We start from the raw sequence: 18,261 nt of genomic DNA on the forward strand, positions 1-18,261 counted from the left end.
TAGAACTGTCAGATAATTTTAAATAACTATGATTAATGTGATGAAGGCCCTAAGGGGAAAGTTAAACAAAATGCAAGATCAGATGGGTGATTTTAGCAAATACATGGAAATTATAAGGAAAAATAAAATGGAAACTATAAAAATAATATAAGGCCGGGCACGGTGGCTCATGCCTGTAATCCTAGCACTTTGGGAGGCTGAGACAGGCAGATCACTAGGTCAGGAGATCAAGACCATCCTGGTTAACACGGTGAAACCCCGTCTTTACTAAAAATACAAAAAAATTAGCCAGCCGTGTTGATGGGCGCCTGTAGTCCCAGCTACTTGGGAGCCTGAGGCAGGAGAATGGCATGAACCCGAGAGGTGGAGCTTGCAGTGAGCCAAGATTGCACCACTGCACTCCAGCCTGGGCTACAGAGCAAGACTCCATCTCAAAAAAAAAAAGAAAGAATTATATAGAGTTGAAGAATTCCTTCCATAGGCCCATTAGGAGACTCAACACAGTTGAGGAAAACATCAAACTTGAAGGTAGGTAAATAGAAATTCCTGAAACACACACACACACAAAAGAGTCACAGAAACAGAACACAGCATCCAAGACTGATGGGAAAATGTCAATATCAAATCAAGAAATAATGGCTGAGAATTTCCAAAATCTGTGAGACACCAAACCAATCCAAGGATCTCAGAGAACACACTGAGCAGGATAAATTCTTTAAAAAGAAACTAAGCTTATTGTATTCAAACTAAGCTTATTGTATTGATACCTGGTAGTTATAACTTACCAAATACACAGCCCAACATCTCCAGATGATCTATTATTTCTGAAAGTTTCCTTTATTACATTTCTTACTTCAGAGAGAGGAACTTTGGTCAACTTTCCTCATCACTATACTAAAAATCCTGCCCAAGGAGGAGCTTATTCACCGTATAGCCTTGGCTTCATGCTATAGTCAATGTTGCAGTATTCTCAGAAAGAAAGGACTGGTTCCATTTTACCTCCATCTTTTGTTTCCTGTCAGAAAACCTACCATACCACCAAGTACGCCTTCTCTACACTGCCTCTGATGTTTAAGTAATTTTAGAATTCTGTTGAGACTATCTCCCTTTTTAGGTATGATGAATCTCATCCTAAATTGCATGCCAAAGACTTTGAGAACTAAACTATGGGCCCAGTTCTCATGTCCCAGACTGGCCTTTCATTACCCACACAATGAATGGGTTAAATTGCTTGGCAGGTGACAGTCCAATGATCACAACCAAGGAGGATTTCCCAGGGGGATTTTATTACTTGCAATAAGTAAGGAGGACACTGGGAATAATTCCCCAAAGCATTGCCTCCCTGAGCAACGGTGCAAACATGGCTTTTATTAGTCTGGTTAGCTGAGTCACTGTATGTACAGGTGGAGTCAAGGCAGTGCAGTCCCAGTTGTCGGTCATGCTTCTACATATGTCACATGTATAGAAAATGGTTAAGCTCCTCCTTGGGCAGGATTTTTAGTATAGTGATGAGGAAAGTTGGCCAAAGTTCATCTCCAACTCAGGCATCTCTGGGTCCAACTGGTCTTTGTTTTTCCTGGGCTGAGCTTCTTCCTGGAACTTTTTAAAACAAAAATTCAAGATATAACAGTTACAAGTGGGTAACTTTTTCACCATGCATACCCAAAAACCTAAGGACCCTGGGTTATACTTTAGGTGGCACTCATGTGGGACCTGTCGGAAGAGTACTACAAAGGCTTTGAAAACTGAACTGACATTGGAACCACAACCCTCAGAAGGCTGGTCAAAACTTATGACTTGAACCCAAATGGGTTAATTACCTTTTAAAACATAAATATCAAGATCCTCCACCAAACTTAACCAAGACCCAGAGCATCCTAATGACATTCAAAATGTCCAGGATACAATCGAAATTAATTGGCATGTGAAGAACCATGAAAATCCCAACTCACGTTGGATAAAAAAGTAACAGATGCAGAATGTAAGTTGCCACACATGTTGAAATTATCAAGGCTATAAAGCAGCTATTCAAATGGAAAGTTAAAAAGTCTCAGAGAAGTAATAGAAAATATAAAGAATAGCCCCATGGAAATTTTAGAACAGGAAAATAACAAAAACTATCATCACATCATATCCAGGGTACATGCTGTCAATATTGCTTATCACTGTTGATGTTAAGCAATCACCTTGATCACCCAGCTGAGGTAGTATTTGACGGGTTTCTTGCCTGTAAAGTTATTCTTCCCCCTTTCCCCCTATTTTACTGTTTAGCAGGAAGTCACTATGTGCAGCCCATGCCTAAAAAGGGAGTAGCTGGTGGGCACGGTGGCTCACACCTGTAATCCCAGCACTTTGGGAGGCTGAGATGGGTGGATCACCTGAGGTCAGGAGTTCGAGACCAGCCTGGCCAACGTGGTGAAACCCCGTCTCTACTAAAAACACAAAAATTAGCCAGGCATGGTGGCACACACCTGTAATCCCAGCTACTCAGGAGGCTGAGGCAGGAAAACTGCTTGAACCTGGGAGGCAGAGATTGCAGTGATCCTGCCATTGCACTCCAGCCTGGGTGACAAGAGCAAAACTGCATCTCAAATGAAAAAAAAAAAAAGTGAGTAGTTATATTTCACCTCCTTGCGGTGGAGTATCTACATTCTTCTGTATGAGAAATTTGTCAGTTATCTCCTATTTATTATTTATATTATGAACTCATTGATTCTTGTTTTATACTTTGGGTTATAATCCAATACTATGTTGTTTATTTTACTGCTGAGATTATTCCTGTGTAGGCCACTGGGAGCTTTTTCAGTTGACACCTGTGTCCCTTTGACGAACTCCTGTCATTTTGTGGGGAAGAGGGAGTAGCACTTTCTTTCTTTTCTACCGCTACAAAATTCTCCAGTATTATCTTGTATTTCTCTTCCCTAACCCTAACGTCAATAATTCGCATTTCTCTAATGATAAATGATGTTAAACATCTTTTCATATGCTTTCTTATTATCTATATATCTTCTTTGATGATTACCAAGGATGGGAAGGGTAGGGGGGGAAAGTGGAGATGGTTAATGGGTACAAAAAATAGAAAGAATGAATAAGAATTAGTAGTTGATAGCACAACAGGGTGATTATAGTCAAAAATAATTGCACATTATAAAATAGCTAGTATAATTGGATTGTTTATAACAGAGGCTAAAGGCTTGAGGTGATAGATACCCCATTTAACCTGATGTGATTATTACACATTGCATACCTGTATCAAAATACCTTGTATACCCCATAAATATATAACCTACTATGTGCCCATTAAAATAAAAAAGTTTTTAAAAAAGAAATAATGCTGAGACAACTGAATATCCACATGCAAAAGATAAAGTTTGACATTTATCTTACACCATACACAAAAACTAACTGAAAACCAACCAGAGACCTAAATGTAAAAGCTGAAACTATAAAACTCTTATGGAAACATAGGCATAAATCTTTATGGCTGTGAATTAGGCAATCGTTTCTTAGGTAGTACACAAAAATCATAAGCAACAAAAGAAAAAATGGATGTTAGACTTCATCAAAATTTAAAACTTTTGTGCATCACTATCAAGAAAGTGAAAGACAATCATAGAATGGGAGAAAATATTTGGAAATCATACATACAATAAGTATCTAATACCCACAATATATAAAGAGCTCTTACAATGCAACAACAAAAATATCAAAAAACAAGCCCTATTTATAAATGGGGAAAGGATTTGAATAGACATTTCTCCAAAGAAGATATACAAATAACCACTAAGCACATGGAAAATGTTCAATGTCATTAGCCATTAGGCAAGTGCAAATCAAAACTACAATGAGATACCACTTCACACCCACTAGGATGGCTAGAATTTAATAGATAAATAAAAAGTGTACCCACATTGCTGATAGGAAGTAAAAATAGTGCAGCTGCTGTGGAAAACAGTTTGTCAGTTCCTCAAAAGTTGAAACGTGGAGTTTCCTTATGACCCAAACATTCTATTCCTGGGTATTTATCCAAGAGAACTGAAAACATGTGTTCACACAACACTAAAACTGAGTCCAGGTGTGGTGGTTCAGGACTGTTGTCCAAGCACTTTGGGAGGCTGAGGCAGGCAGATCACCTGAGGTCAGGAGTTTGAGACCAACCTGGCCAACATGGCAAAACCCTGTCTCTACAACAAATACAAAAATCAGCTGGGTGTGGTGGTGTACGCCTGTAGTCCCAGCTACTCAAGAGGCTGAAGCAGGAGAATCGCTTGAACCCAGGAAGTGGAGGTTGCAGTGAGCCAAGATCACACCACTGCACTCCAGTCTGGGTGACAGAGTGAGACTCCATCCAAAAAAAAAAAAAAATTGGTACACATATGTTCACAGCAACGGTGGTCATAAGAGCCAAAAAATGGAAACAACCCAAATGTCCAGAAACTGAAGAGTGTATAAACAAAATGTGGCCTATCCTTAAACAAAATGTGGTATGTTCTAACAATGGAATAACATTCAACCATATAAAGGAATGTAATACCGAAACATGCCACAACATGAATAAACCTCAAGTTATGCTCAGTGAAAGAAGCCAGACATGAAAGACCACATATTGCATGATTCCATTTGTATGAAAGAGTAGGAAAACCAATAGAGACAAAACCATATGATGATTGCATATTTTGGGTGACAAGAGGTTGAGAGTAACATGAGGGGTTAGGGTTTTTTTAAGTTGATGAAAATGTTATTAAATTGGTAGTGTTGATGGATATACAACTCTGAATATACTGAAGATTATTTAATTGTATACTTTTGTCTCCAGTAGAGGGTCATAACTGCAAGTTGCCCAGGTTCTTGGCATTTTGAACAAGGAATTGGACAAAATGCCTAGCAAAGCAAAGAAAGAATGAAGCAGGGATTTATTGAAAACCAAAGTACACTCCACAGTGTGGGAGCAACCCGAGCAGCGGCTCAAGGGCCCGGTTACAGGATCTTCTTGGCTCCAAATACCCACTAGAAGTTTCCCATTGGCCAGTTCATGCTTTGCAGAAAGCAACCAATCATAGGCTAGGGTGAAATTACAAAGTTGCAAAGGAAGACTTATCTGCAAACAGCCTGATTTGTTGGGGACAGGCAATTTCTCATCTGCTGTGATTCCTTCCACCAGAAAAGGTTGTGGAGGGGGGGTGCATAGGGAGTAGCCTCTGGTCCTTTTGTTACTTAGGCATGGAAAGTTAGGGTTTTCCTTTCGGTTTTGTCCTAGGAAGTCGGTGTGAAATAGCCTTAGGTTCCTTGCCTCCAGATCCTATTCTGCCTCACTTTAAGTGGATAAATTATATGGTGTATGAATTGTATCTCAATAAAGCTGTTTTAAAAGGGGTGGTATAAGGAAGAATTCCAAATGATGCCATTTGTGTTTTTCCTTGGTCACTTTGGCTGGGCTGTGGCTACAGTGGATGAGGGATTCTTCTGAAGAAGTTGTGTAGCAGGAAGAAAAAAAAATTTTCCTAGTTATTGCCAAAGCATCCCTTGGGAACCCCTAACTTACTTAGGAATAACTTGGGATTCAGAAAGAGGAAAAAAAAAAAAAAAAAACTAGATAACTGCTTTTGTTGAGAATTTCAGGGCAAGAGAAAACTAAGAAAAGGGGGCAGCGTTCTGTTTAAAAAAAAGAAGAAGAAGAAAAAGAAAAAAAAAAGGATAGAACACTGTCCAACAGAAACGACTTAAGAGACTCGAGAAGGCTGATACTCAGATTGCAATTATCTGCCGAATCACACTGTGATGTCAGCCTCCCTTGCTGTTACTCCCAAATCAGCAGTAGAACTCTACTGCCTTTTCTGTGTGGCATTGAGGGTTATGAACTTAAAAAGTAGGAACCTGGTCCAGCATATGAGTTGCTGCTGTGCTGGAGACAATTCTAACAGCTGCAACGAGAACTGCAGAAATGAAGAATGAGAATTGAGCAGAAATCAAACTATCAGTGATCAAAGGGGCCTAAGCCCCTGAATTCACAGTAATCTTCCTTAAGGATATGGCTGGTCATTTGAATAAATCTGTAGATATAAAAGGACACTGACTTATATATGCTTGAAGCCCAGAGTTTCTGGCTTATGACATATGCTGCAGGTCTGAGGGGCATTCACTTACAAAACTTTGATGATAAGGGGAGCAGAGAATGTGGAAAAACAGAAAAGAGGTAAATGAAGCCACCGAGACAGGAAGGGATATTATCTTCAGCAACAGGAATGTCAACAGGAAGCAACACCAAATATTGATGAGGAATACTCATCAATATTTATTAAGCAGGGCAGAGGAGAGACACAGTTCAGGGAGGCTTCTGCTGGCTGACTCTTGAACCAAGCCCATAAAAATTGTGATGCTGACACCAGAAAATTCCAGTGAAAAGGCACAGTCAGGAAATGCTTTAGACTACATGGCCCACGGGGCCCTTAGAGATCCTTCAACAGCCTCTAATTTGTCACAGACGTGAATCCCCACTCACTGGATGTTGGGAAGAAGATTCAATCATAGGGTTTCCTTCAGGCAAGCTGGGTGTCTTTATAACTCCACAAAGTAGAGAATCGAGAAGAAGCTGAGATTTTTCCTAAGTGGAGAGAGACCTAAATGGAAGTTCAGGAGGGACAACGGATGGTTCCTTGTTCACTGGAAGGAACCATCAAGTTGATGGGGATGGACATTGGGATAGATTTTGAGAGCAAGAGAGAACAAAGAAAAAGGTTGGGAGTGGCAGTCAGAACACATGTGCCTAGAACCTGGTTACCTACTTTGTAACATGCAGAAGTTGTACTTCCCAGAAAGATGAGGGACCTGCCCCGGGAGGAGATCATCAGGACACAGACATCAGTGACAGGAAGAAAGGGTGTCCTTCTCACCTGCCTCTTGAAACTGCTCTTTGGTTTCCACCACTGGGAGGCTATCAGTTGCTTCCTTGTGTCTTCTGGTGCTCTCTGAAGTTGGGAAGTATTTAGAAGAGGAAGGTTTGTGCTTCCAGGTCCTCCACCATCTCCCCAAACCCAGAAGCACAAGTTCCAGAAAAGTAAACAAGAGACAGAACCCACTGACTCCAAACATAGTCTTCAGGAAAATGGTCTTCTCAGACGGGCGGGACAGATGGCAGGTTATACTACCAAGGCAAGGCTCTCGGCGACATGCAAAGGAGCTGGGCATCTGGAACCCATACAAGTGGTACTGCAACCCCAGGGCTGTCCCCTCCAGGACAAGCCGAGCCCCGAGCTGAGCCACATAAGCCCAGAGCAGCCTGAGGCTTCCAGCCCCTGGGACATCTGTGTTGCCCTCCCCTCCCTGGATCAGGGTCTCCTCCTCCTTCCCCTTTCCTGATAATTCCCAGTGCCAGATCACGTGATACAGAGTGAAACCCATGTAGAGGACGCTGGGTACAGCCACCAAGATGACCTGGAAGACCCAGAAACGCAGCGGGGAGAGGGGGTGGAAGGCATCAAAGCAGGCGGCCTTGCAGCCCGGTTGCTGAGTGTGACACACGAATTCACTCTGCTCATCGCCATAGACTCCAGGCCCACTGGCAGCCAGCAGCACAAGGCGGAATCCCAGGAGCACGGGAAGCAGGAGGCGCCCCACGGGGGTAGAGTGCCGGCTCTCCTCCGCCAGCAGCCGCCACAGGAACCTGCCACACATCCTGTTTTGGAGCAGAGGACAAGGGATCAGTGTTGCTCACTGTCCTGCAGGGGGAGCGCCAGTCTACCTTGTCACTTCTAATCCAAGGATCACTGAAGGCAAGATTTTTTATTCCTCTCCAAGTATCTGACTGATTAAACACCAAGACTCTGATCGCACCTCTTTACTACTTAATGAAATCATCTATGAAATAATAATAGTGAGTGTGTGTGGTGTGGCTGTCTCTTCTGCCCTCCCCTTCTGTACTGCTGGAGTGGAGAGGAATTCTCAGGTTGGAGAGATCAGGATACATCTTCATCTCTCTCTTTCCCTCCTTTCCTCCCTCTCTCCCTTTCCCAAAGGCTAAACGTTAAGAGAGTAGACTGGGATGTTTCGTTAATTTTCCTTTGAAAGCTATTGCTTCCCTAGCTGATGGCTGCCAGGCCTGGTGCTACTAACAGCATCATCTTAAGCAAATCAGTGCTGATGCTGAGAGGGAATGTGCATTCTCTTGCTGTCTTCTTTTCTCTGTCTCCATGCCCTTGGATTATCACAGGTGTGTCTGGATGTCCTCTCCTCCCAACACAGTGGTAAAGTTGAGAGGTAGTTAGGTTATGGGGCTAGATGTAATGGATGAAATGAACAGAGCAAGCATCGAGGCTCGCTTTAGTCTGAGGCTCTTAGGCCTTACAAGCTGAGGAAGAAGAGAACATTTGGAAGGTAACCGAGCAGAATTTACCAGAATTCCATACTATAGGATTTGGGGCCAGAGACAGAACTGACAAGATAGAAATTCAGATTTTGACCCCCACTTGCCATTGTTCTTTGGGCATATATCTCCCTCATGGTGACAGGTGACCATGATCAAGAATAGGTTTCAGAAATCCCTCTGTTCCCCAGCCAAAATACCACAAGGCTACAAGCCCAAGTTCACCGTCTCCATATATGTCCTAATCAGCTGCCTTCCTCAATGCCCAGCGGCTATTTCAAACCGTCCCCATTTAGCCTAAATTCTCACTCATCTGCTTACCCTCACACCCAGAAGACCATGTGGTATGGTCTGAATGATGATCAAGATTCATATGTTAGAACCTAGTACAGTAGTCCCCCCTCTTATCTGCGGTTTCACTTTCTACAGTTTCAGTTACCTACAGTCAACCGAGGTCCAAAAATATTAAATGGAAAATTCCAGAAATACAAAATTAACGTTTTAAATTGTGTGCTGTTCTGAGTAGCATGATGAAATCTCACACCATCCCACCCAGGATTCACAAATCATCCCTTTGTCCAGGGTATCCACGCTGTAGACACTCCTTGCCAGTTTGTGACTTAATTGCCATTTTGGTTATCAGATCGACTATCAGTATTTGTGTTCAAGTAACCGCTATTTTACTTAAGAATAGCCCCAAAGAGCAAGAATAGTGATGCCAGCATATTGTTACAATTTTTTTTTTTTTTTTTTTTTTTTTTTTTTTTTTTTGAGACAGAGTCTCACTCTGTCACCAGGCTGGAGTGCAGTGGCGCAATCTTGGCTCACTGCAATCTCTGCCTCCCCGGTTCAAGCGATTCTGCTGCCTCAGCCTCCCGAGTAGCTAAGACTATAAGCGCACACCACCACGCTGGACTAATTTTTTGTATTTTAGTAGAAACAGGATTTCACCATGTTGGCCAGGATGGTCTCGATCTCCTGACCTTGTGATCCACCTGCCTCGGCCTCCCAAAGTGCTGGAATTACAGGTGTGAACCACCACGCCTGGCCACAATTGTTCTATTTCGTTAGTAGTTATTGTTGTTAATCTCTTACTGTGCTAATTTATAATTAAACTTTATCATAGAGATGTACATATGGGGAAAAAAAAACCATAGTATATATGGGGTTTGGTACTATCCACAATTTTGGGCATCCACTGGACGTCTTGGAACATATCTCCCACAGATGAGGTGGAAGTGCTGTACTCAGTGTGATAGTATTAAGAGGTGGAGCCTTTACCAGATGTCTTAGTCCATTTTGTGTTGCCACAAAGGAGTACCTGAGGCTGGGTGATTTATAAAGAGGTTTATTTGGCTCACAGTTCTGCAAGCTGCACATTTGCTTAGCTTCTGTGGAGGGCTTCTATACTGTGTCAAAACATGGCAGGGAAGGTCAAAGGGGAAGAGGGACCAAACCCGAGGGACATCCTGGCTTTACAACAACCCACTCTTGAGGGAACTAATCCATTCCCTCCAGAACGAATCCAGTTTCACAGGAGCAATAACCCACTCACTGCCACAAGAATGGTGCCAAGTCATTCATGAGGAATCTGCCCCCAGGACCCAAACACCCCCCCCAGACCCCGCCTCCCAACACCATCAAACTATAGGGATTAAATTTCAACATGAGATTTGGTGGGAACAAACAAACCATATCAAACCATAGGAAGAGGTGATTAAGCCTTGAAGGAAGAACCTTCATGAATGGGATTAGTGCTCTTATAAAAGATGCTCCAGGGAGCCCCTCCACCCCTTCCCACTGTGTGAGGATACACAGGAGGTGCTATCTAAGAGGAGCAAGCCCTTGCCAGACACTGAATCTGCTGGTGCCTGGATCATGGACTTCTCGGCCTCCAGAACTCTGAGAAATAAATATCTCTTGTTTATGAATTACCCACTCTATAAAGTATTTTGTTATAGCCGCCCAAACAGACTAAGACACCATGAAAACCTCTTACTCCAAAGAGAAAATAGAGACACTGATGTGAAACCCCACATATACTGCTTTCTCTTGTCTTAATATTTACTTCCTTGTCTAACATCGCAAGAAAGAAGTGGACCTACAGTTACCCAGCTCTACCATCCCTTCCAAATTTGTGTCCTTGGGTCTCACCTTTCCTGCTTCTTCAAGGATTTGTTCCCCAAATTATCTTCCCTGTAATTCGGACTTGCCCTGTGGTCTCAGTCAGAAGGATGGGTTGAGATGCATCCCAGGGACAATTCTAAGGGTCTCAATTGACCAGAGAAATATGTCATCATCTACCAACTGCAAGACACTATATTTTGAGCCATTAAGAGTCACAGTTTGAGTTCATCTAGGTTGGTCACGCATCCTCCCTCAATCGGCCCCATCTGTGAGGATACCTGCAGCCCTGCCCTGCCTTGTAAGTCTAGGGGGTCCCTGGATTTAGGGAAAGCATCCCCAGGGCTCTGAGGGTTTCTGTCCTTCCTCTCTTGAGAGTTATCAGACTAGATGATCATTAGGTAAATTCTCAAGTCTTGCTGTCAGCCTTGTTTTATTTCGAAGTGCAGGTCCACTACCCTCTAAACACATTTCTAGCACATTTCCAGCAGACCTGGAATTTAACACAGGGTGGCTCTGACATATTTCAAGGGCCAGAGATTCAAATCATTTCCAGAGGCCCTATCTAGTGTCTCCTTTCTTTCTGTCTCTCCCGTGCCCACCCCAGGCCCGTGAAGAGACACCTAAATCCTCTCAGAGTCTCTCAGAACCAAGCTGAAGTCTCCAGAGCTCACCACAGAGCTTTGGGATTTTGGAAAGGAGAGAGGGGCAAGAGTAGAACAAAAGGTCTTGCCTAGGGCCCCTTGGTTTGGAGCTCTCATGTCTAACCCTAAGCACCCTTCCTTGTCATTCACCTGCCTTCACCTGCAGCTGTTATCGCCAAAACAATGCTTATGTCCCATGCTTTCAGGGCCTCCTGGAGGCTTCAGACAAAAGTGTCCTTTCTCTCCCAAAGTCTGCATATCAAAGGGACCTCCCTATATGATAGCCTTCTACCCCCTTACCCCCTGCTTTTCTGGGACCCTGTGGTCTCTCCGATCTGGTCCAGGTGTCCCCAGCTCACCTTTCTCTTTTTCTAAGGTCTACATCCTCCTCTCACCAACAAGTCTGCAGCTTTGCCCCACAGTGGACAGGGCCCCCAGGTCAAACTTCAGGGCCTAGAGAGCTGAGGCTGAGAAGGAGGGGGAGATGTACCAAAGCCCTCAGCTCAGCATTGTTGGAAAAGCTCGGCTGAAGGGACACCCCTGTTTCTAAGAGTAGAGAAACAGCTTGCAAATAAAGTTGTCTGGGAGGTAGTAGAATCGGAGCTCTGTCAGGATTTTAGTCAGCGAAGCAACACCTGTGAGCTCAAGAGTTGGGAGAGGAAGGAAAGGCCAGAGTTTGGAGAAATTTTCTAATATCCGAACAGAGTTTTGAAATTCCATCATGATTTTGGTATGAATTTTTCTTATCATCTCTTGGGAGAAAATGTCCAGGATTCTGTTGGTGGCAGAATCCATGTTGAAGAGCCAAGGTATGAGGGAGGGAATGCCCACCCCATCTGACCTGGAAACCCTTCTAGATGCTTTTATCCAGTGTGGCCACAGAGCAGCAACGCTGGCATCACCAGGCATGCAGAATCTCGGGCCATATGCCAGGCCTCCTAAGTCATATCTGAATTTTGATAATATCCCCAGGTATGATCGTGTGCACATCAGAGTTGGAGATGCCTCTAGAGAACCCAGAGCAGCCCCCCCACCACCACCACCAGGCGCTGAGCCAGCCCTGCGGCTCTCTGTCCCTGCACTCACCCAGCGGCTTTCAGCAGAAGCATTCACAACAGGGGAGAGAGGCAGAGAGAGGAGTCCTCAGGCTGGAGCCTGCAGGGTCCCACTCTTCCCTGGCCCAGCCTCCTGCCACCACCCACTTCTTTTTCCTCCCCTTTTCATTCCTGGCAGCCTTCATGAAGGGGTAAAGAATTGCAGCTGGAGCAGCAGCGGGCCTGCTGTGAGTTCTGCAGAATAACCCTCTGTTGTTGAGGGTGAGGGGTATTTTCGAAATGAACTGAAACAGGGATTTTCAGATCATCTGAAGGGGAAGAAATGACTTCAGTGTGTTTCCAGCCTTGGGGCGTGCAGGCAATGACAGATATAATAAAACGCCCCTGCTCTCCTGCCCAAAGTACCCAAAGCACGAGTTTACCCACAGAAGGATGTGTGTGTGCACGTATGTGTAAGTGTGTGTGTGTATTTGTATGTCTTTGTGTATTTGTGTGTGTTTGCTTCATTTCCTCAGGCAGCCTGCATCCCAGAATTTGCGGTGATCTCAGGATGTCCTCTCCTCTTGGCTGGCAGAATAGCACAGGCTCCCCGCCACGATGAGAATCTGCTCCACATCCCTTCAGGAATCCAGAGAACCCAGACTCCTCTCCATCAGGCCCAGGAAGAACCGCGACGCCTGTCCCCATGGCCATTCCTAGCCCCATTGCTAGAGCCAGGATTCTCTCCAGAGATACCGCCAAGAATGGGAAGCAGCAAAGTGAGGAGAGTAACTCACAGGGCTGAGGGAGTGTGCAGGGAGGGACTGGTCTCCTGTGTTCAAGGTGACAACCATCAGGGTCAATGCGGGACTCTTCACAGAGGAGATGCCAGAGGTAACCTCATGTATTAGTCCGTTTTCACGCTGCTAATGAAGACATACCTGAGACTGGGCAATTTACGAAAGAAAGACGTTCAGTGAGGCCGGGCGCGGTGGCTCACGCCTGTAATCCTAGCACTTTGGGAGGCCAAGGCGGGCAGATCACGAGGTCAGGAGATCGAGACCATCCTGGCTAACACAGTGAAACCCCGTCTCTACTGAAAATACAAAAAATTAGCTACTTGGAGGCTGAGGTAGGAGAATGGTGTGAACCCGGGAGGTGGAGCTTGCAGTGAGCCGAGATCGCGCCACTGCACTCCAGCCTGGGCGACAAAGCGAGACTCCATCTCAAAAAAAAAAAAAAAAAAGAAGACTTACAGTTCCACATGGCTGAGGAAGCCTCACAATCATGGGGAAGGCAAGGAGGAGCAGCAAGTCATGTCTCACGTGGATGGCAGCAGGCAAAGAGAGAGCTTGTGCTCTTATGAAACCATCAGATCTCATGAGACTTACTCACTATCACAAGAACAGCACAGGAAAGACCTGCCCCCATGATTCAATTACTTCCCACCAGGTCCCTCCCACAACATGTGGAGATTCATGATGAGATTTGGGTGGGGACACAGCCAAACCATGTCACCTCAGTTCCAGATACTGCCCCTCGCTAAGGCATGAGGCTCAGTCACAACAGTCCTCTCCATTCATGAGAACAACCACTTCCTGGGTGCAAAGCATCCTCATAACCCAGGACTGAAGCAGACGTCCACCACCCAAAATCCTATTCCCAGATGGCCTTCCTTTCCTCAGACCCTCTCAGGACTCTGGTACCTTCTTGTCCAAAATATCTGCTGCCAGCCATTGGCTCTGCAGGACTGTGGTCCCTGCAGCAACTGAGATGTCCTAATTCTCTAGTGCTCTCCAGGGATTCAAAGAGGGGGTCTTGAGAACATTCTCCAGCCAGTGAAGCTTCTTGACTGAAGTGGGGCTAGCCTAAGTGCCTCTGGGAAACCTTGCAACCTTCCTATGACTTCTCATGATTCCCAGAATGGAGCAGCCTGCACAGCATCCTAAGAGAAACTAAGGTCCAAAGAGAAAATTTCTTGGCACCTCTCTCTAAAGCAAAGGAAAAAATCAGCACAAAATAGCATATATCAAAAAAGCATCTTACTAAAATTATGTTGAGAGCTTATACAAATTATAAGATAATTGTAAGTGCACTGATATGTAAACTTAGCAAAGACATGAAAAGACCATTTATAGAAAAGGTCATGCAAAGCCTGTAAATGTTTAGTCCAGGTAGGAATCAAAGAAATAGTAAAATAGCAATGAACTACTAATTTTATCCACTTGTCACAGACTAGTTTGGTGTAAAGTGATCATATCACACTGTTTGTTGTTTTTTTTTTTTTGGAAACAAAAACTTGCTCTGTCGCCCAAGCTGGAGTGCAGTGGCACAATCTCAGCTTACTGTGACCTCCACCTCCCAGGTTCAAGCGATTCTCCTGTCCCAGCCTCCTGAGTAGCTGGGACTATAGGGACATGCCACCATGCCTGGCTAATTCTTGTATTTTTAGTAAAGACGGGGTTTCACTATGTTGGCCAGGCTGGTCTCAAACTCTTGGCCTCAAGTAACCTACTCGCCTCAGCTTCCCAAAGTGCTGGGATTACAGGCTGAGCCACCGCGCCTGGCTGTATCACACTGTATAACCTGGGCATGCAGGCCAATTCCAACATCTTCTGTTCATCTGCTGGTGGTCTTAAGATTCAAAGAGCAGCACCCTCAGCCCTTGCTCTTGGGGAGAACGCATAGCACACCTCTCTCCAAAAATATCTTCTCTCTTGGCTGGTCAGGGTGCAGTGGTGTTTTCAACCAATTTATCACAACCAGTTACAAATTTCTTTGTTCCTTCTCTACTCCCACTGCTTCACTCCATGAGCCTAAAAAAAGAAAATAAATTTAAAAAAAAACAAACAAAGATATCTTCTCTCCAAAGTTAATTCTCTCTCCCTGTGATTTCCAAGAACTCTGCCATTTTATACAACTTTGATGTGAGTGTAGGTTTTAAGAGTAGCTTAACCATTATTTATTTATTTATTTGCTTTTCCTTTGAAATGTTGCATCTCAGACCAGCAAATCACTTTGGAATGTGATATGAGTTATATTTCCTAAACATTACATCTCAAAATCCCAATCAAAATGTCCAGTTTAACATCCTGTTTGACTAACATTATTCAATGCTTAATAAATAATGGATTTTTTTTTTTTTTTTTTTTTTTTTTTTTTGAGAGAGGGTCTCACTTTGTCACCCAGCTGGAGAGCAGTGGTATGAACACGGCTCACTGCAGCTTTGATTTCCAGGCTCAAGTGATCCTCCCATCTCAGTCCCCCAAATAACTGAGACTACAGGCATGCACCATCATGCCCAGCTAAGTTTTGTAGTTTTCATAGAGACAGGGTTTCTCCACATTACTCAGGCTTGTCTAGAACTCCTGGCCTCAAGCGATCTGCCCACCTTGACTTCCCAAAGTGCTGGGATTACAAGTGTGAGCCACCATGCCCAGCCTTGAGTTAATTTCTGTGTATGTTGTGAGGTAATCTCATTCTTTCGCATATGCATATCCAGTTGTCCCAGCACAATTTGTTGAAATGACTGTTCTTTCCCAACTGAATTATCTTGACACTCTTATCAAAAATAAATTGGCCATAAATTTAAGAATTTGCTTCCCAGCTTTCAATTCTATTCCACAGATTGAATTTATGTTTATGTATATTGCTCTTCTTTTTCAATATTTTTAATTTAGTTTGAGTCTTTTGTAATTCTGTTTGAATTTTAGGATCCGTTTGTCAATTTCTTCAAAAAAGGAAGCTGGAATTTTTATAAGGATTCCAATGAATCTTATCAATTTGAGAGCACCACCATGTTAACAACATTAAATCTTCTAATCCATAAGCATGGAATATATATTATTTAGATTTTCTTTAATTTCTTTCAGCAATGTCCTGAAGTTTTCTGTGTAGAAGCCTGGCACTTCTTTGATTACATTTATTTCTTTTTTTTTTTTTTTGAGATGGAGTCTCGCTCTGTCGCCCAGGCTGGAGTGCAGTGGCACAATCTCAGCTCACTGCAAGCTCTGCCTCCCGGGTTCACGCCATTCTCCTGCCTCAGCCTCCAAGTAGCTGGGACTACAGGCACCCGCCACCATGCCCAGCTAATTTTTTTGTATTTTTAGTGGAGACAGGGTTTCACCGTGTTAGCCAGGATGGTCTCGATCTCCTGACCTTGTCATCCGCCCGCCTCGGCCTCTCAAAGTGCTGGGATTACAGGCGTGAGCCACCGGGCCCGGCCGATTACATTTATTTCTAAGTATTTTGTTCTTCTTTATGCTATTGTAAACTCAATCGTTTTCTTAATCTCTTTTTGTATTATTTATTGCTAGTGTATGGAAATAGAATTGATTTTAGTATATTAATCTTGTATCCTGTGATGTGGCTGAACTAATTTACTAATTTTAGTTAGTTACTGTGGGTTTCTTAGGATTTTCTCTACACAAGATTATGTCATTTTCAAACAAAGTTTTATTTCTTCCTTTCTAATCTCGATGTCTTTTTTCTTGCCTAATTGCTTTAAACAGAACCACCAGTACTAGCTAGGTGTTGTTGAATAGGCATGATAAGATCACACATCCTTCTCTTGTTCTTTCTTTTAGGAGGAAAGCTTTCAGTTTTGTATATGTCTTTTATGTTTACCTATATCATTACCTTTGCCACTGTTCTTTATGTCTTCATATGGACTCTTACTAGTATTCTTTCATTTCAGTCTGTAGGACTTCTCTTAGTATTTTCTGTAAGGCAGTTATGCTAACAATAAATTCTCTCAGTTTTTATTATCTAGAATTGTCTCAATTCATCCTTCATTTTTGAAGGATACTTTTGCTGGATGTAGAATCTTTGACTGACAGCCGATTTCTTTCTGCATTTTGAGTATATCATTCCACTGTCTTCTGGCCTCCATGGTTTTGAGGAGACATCAGCTGTTAAACTTATTGAGGATCCTCTATCCTGAATGAGTTGCTTTTCTCTTGCCATTTTCAAGATTCTCTCTTAAGTTGTTGTTGTTGTTGTTTTATCTGGTCTTTAGCTTTTGACAGTTTGATCATCATGTACCTAAGTGTCAATGTCTTTGAGTTTATCCTACTTGGAGTTTGTTGATATTCTTAAATATATTGATCAATCATTTTAGCAAATGTGATGCATTTGCAACTGTATATCTTCTCCATGGAAACACTATTTTCCATTAGCCATCTCCACAGATCCCTGAAGGTCAAGGCCCTTTGGCCATAATTTCAACCTTCCTGATTATTATAATAATTATAACTACTTTGCTTCTGATTATTAAGTGCTGCCAAATAGCTTCTGCTGATTTAGGATCCTATCATTCCTATTGCTATTAGGGAACCAGTATATCCAGTATATAAGAGCATCTGCTGTCAGCCTTCGTCTACAGAGGATGAACACTACTGAGATTCTTATAGCTATTAAACTCCTCATCACCAGCACATTCATTATTGCTTTGGTGAAAATGAGTATTATCCAGAACTTCCCAAGGAATAGAGTCTGGTGGTGGATTTTCCAGTCTTTTGTTATGGATCAATTCTCCCACATCCATTTCTCTAACAACTGTGAACCCTTTACTCACAATTTTCCATATGAGTTCTGACATCTCAACTTTATTAATAGAAGCTCTTATTTTTTTCCAGCTTTCAAAAAGCCACCCCGGTATCATTTCATATCAACCTCTTAAGAATAAACTTGCTAGGGTGTTAAATCCTGTGTCCCATAAGAATGCCCTATATTGACAAACTCCTACATCCAGCTTTCTATTTTTAGTCCCTTCCCTTTGATCCGGGATCTTCAGAATCTTCTCTCTGATTTACTTTCCTTGCTCCTGATGACACATGTTGTCCAAGTCTTGCAGCTCCTTTAGTATCTAATCCATCTCTCTCCCTAGTAAGTCAAGTACTTCCCCAATTGGGCCATGCTACGATTTGATTTTTGTTATGGGTCTAGTGGTCAAAGGGGGAGGTACAACATATCCTGAGGGGAGCCAGCATTTTCTTACAATGGATTTGTCTAGTGTAAGACTTTTGTATGGTTTTCAAGCAAGAGTGGGCCTCTATCTTCCAATAAAAAGTGTGAGCCACATCTGCAGGTCCAAATGGTC

The 18,261-nt window shown here is 43.2% G+C and overlaps 1 protein-coding gene across 1 annotated transcript; it reads right to left on the reverse strand.

Annotated features, from left to right (window-relative positions):
* Positions 1-1,264: 1,264 nt before the first annotated feature.
* Positions 1,265-12,272, reverse strand: GJC3 (gap junction protein gamma 3). The gene is made up of 3 exons (XM_005549168.4): positions 12,214-12,272; positions 6,891-7,672; positions 1,265-1,599 (listed from the first exon to the last, which is right to left on the reverse strand). The coding sequence occupies exons 1-3, from the start codon at positions 12,234-12,236 to the stop codon at positions 1,541-1,543; spliced, it is 864 nt and encodes a 287-aa protein (XP_005549225.3). The 5' UTR covers positions 12,237-12,272; the 3' UTR covers positions 1,265-1,540.
* Between the last annotated feature and the right edge of the window lie 5,989 nt (positions 12,273-18,261).

The sequence above is a fragment of the Macaca fascicularis genome, chromosome 3 (genome assembly GCF_037993035.2).
Source record: "Macaca fascicularis isolate 582-1 chromosome 3, T2T-MFA8v1.1".
Lineage (NCBI taxonomy): Eukaryota > Metazoa > Chordata > Mammalia > Primates > Cercopithecidae > Macaca > Macaca fascicularis.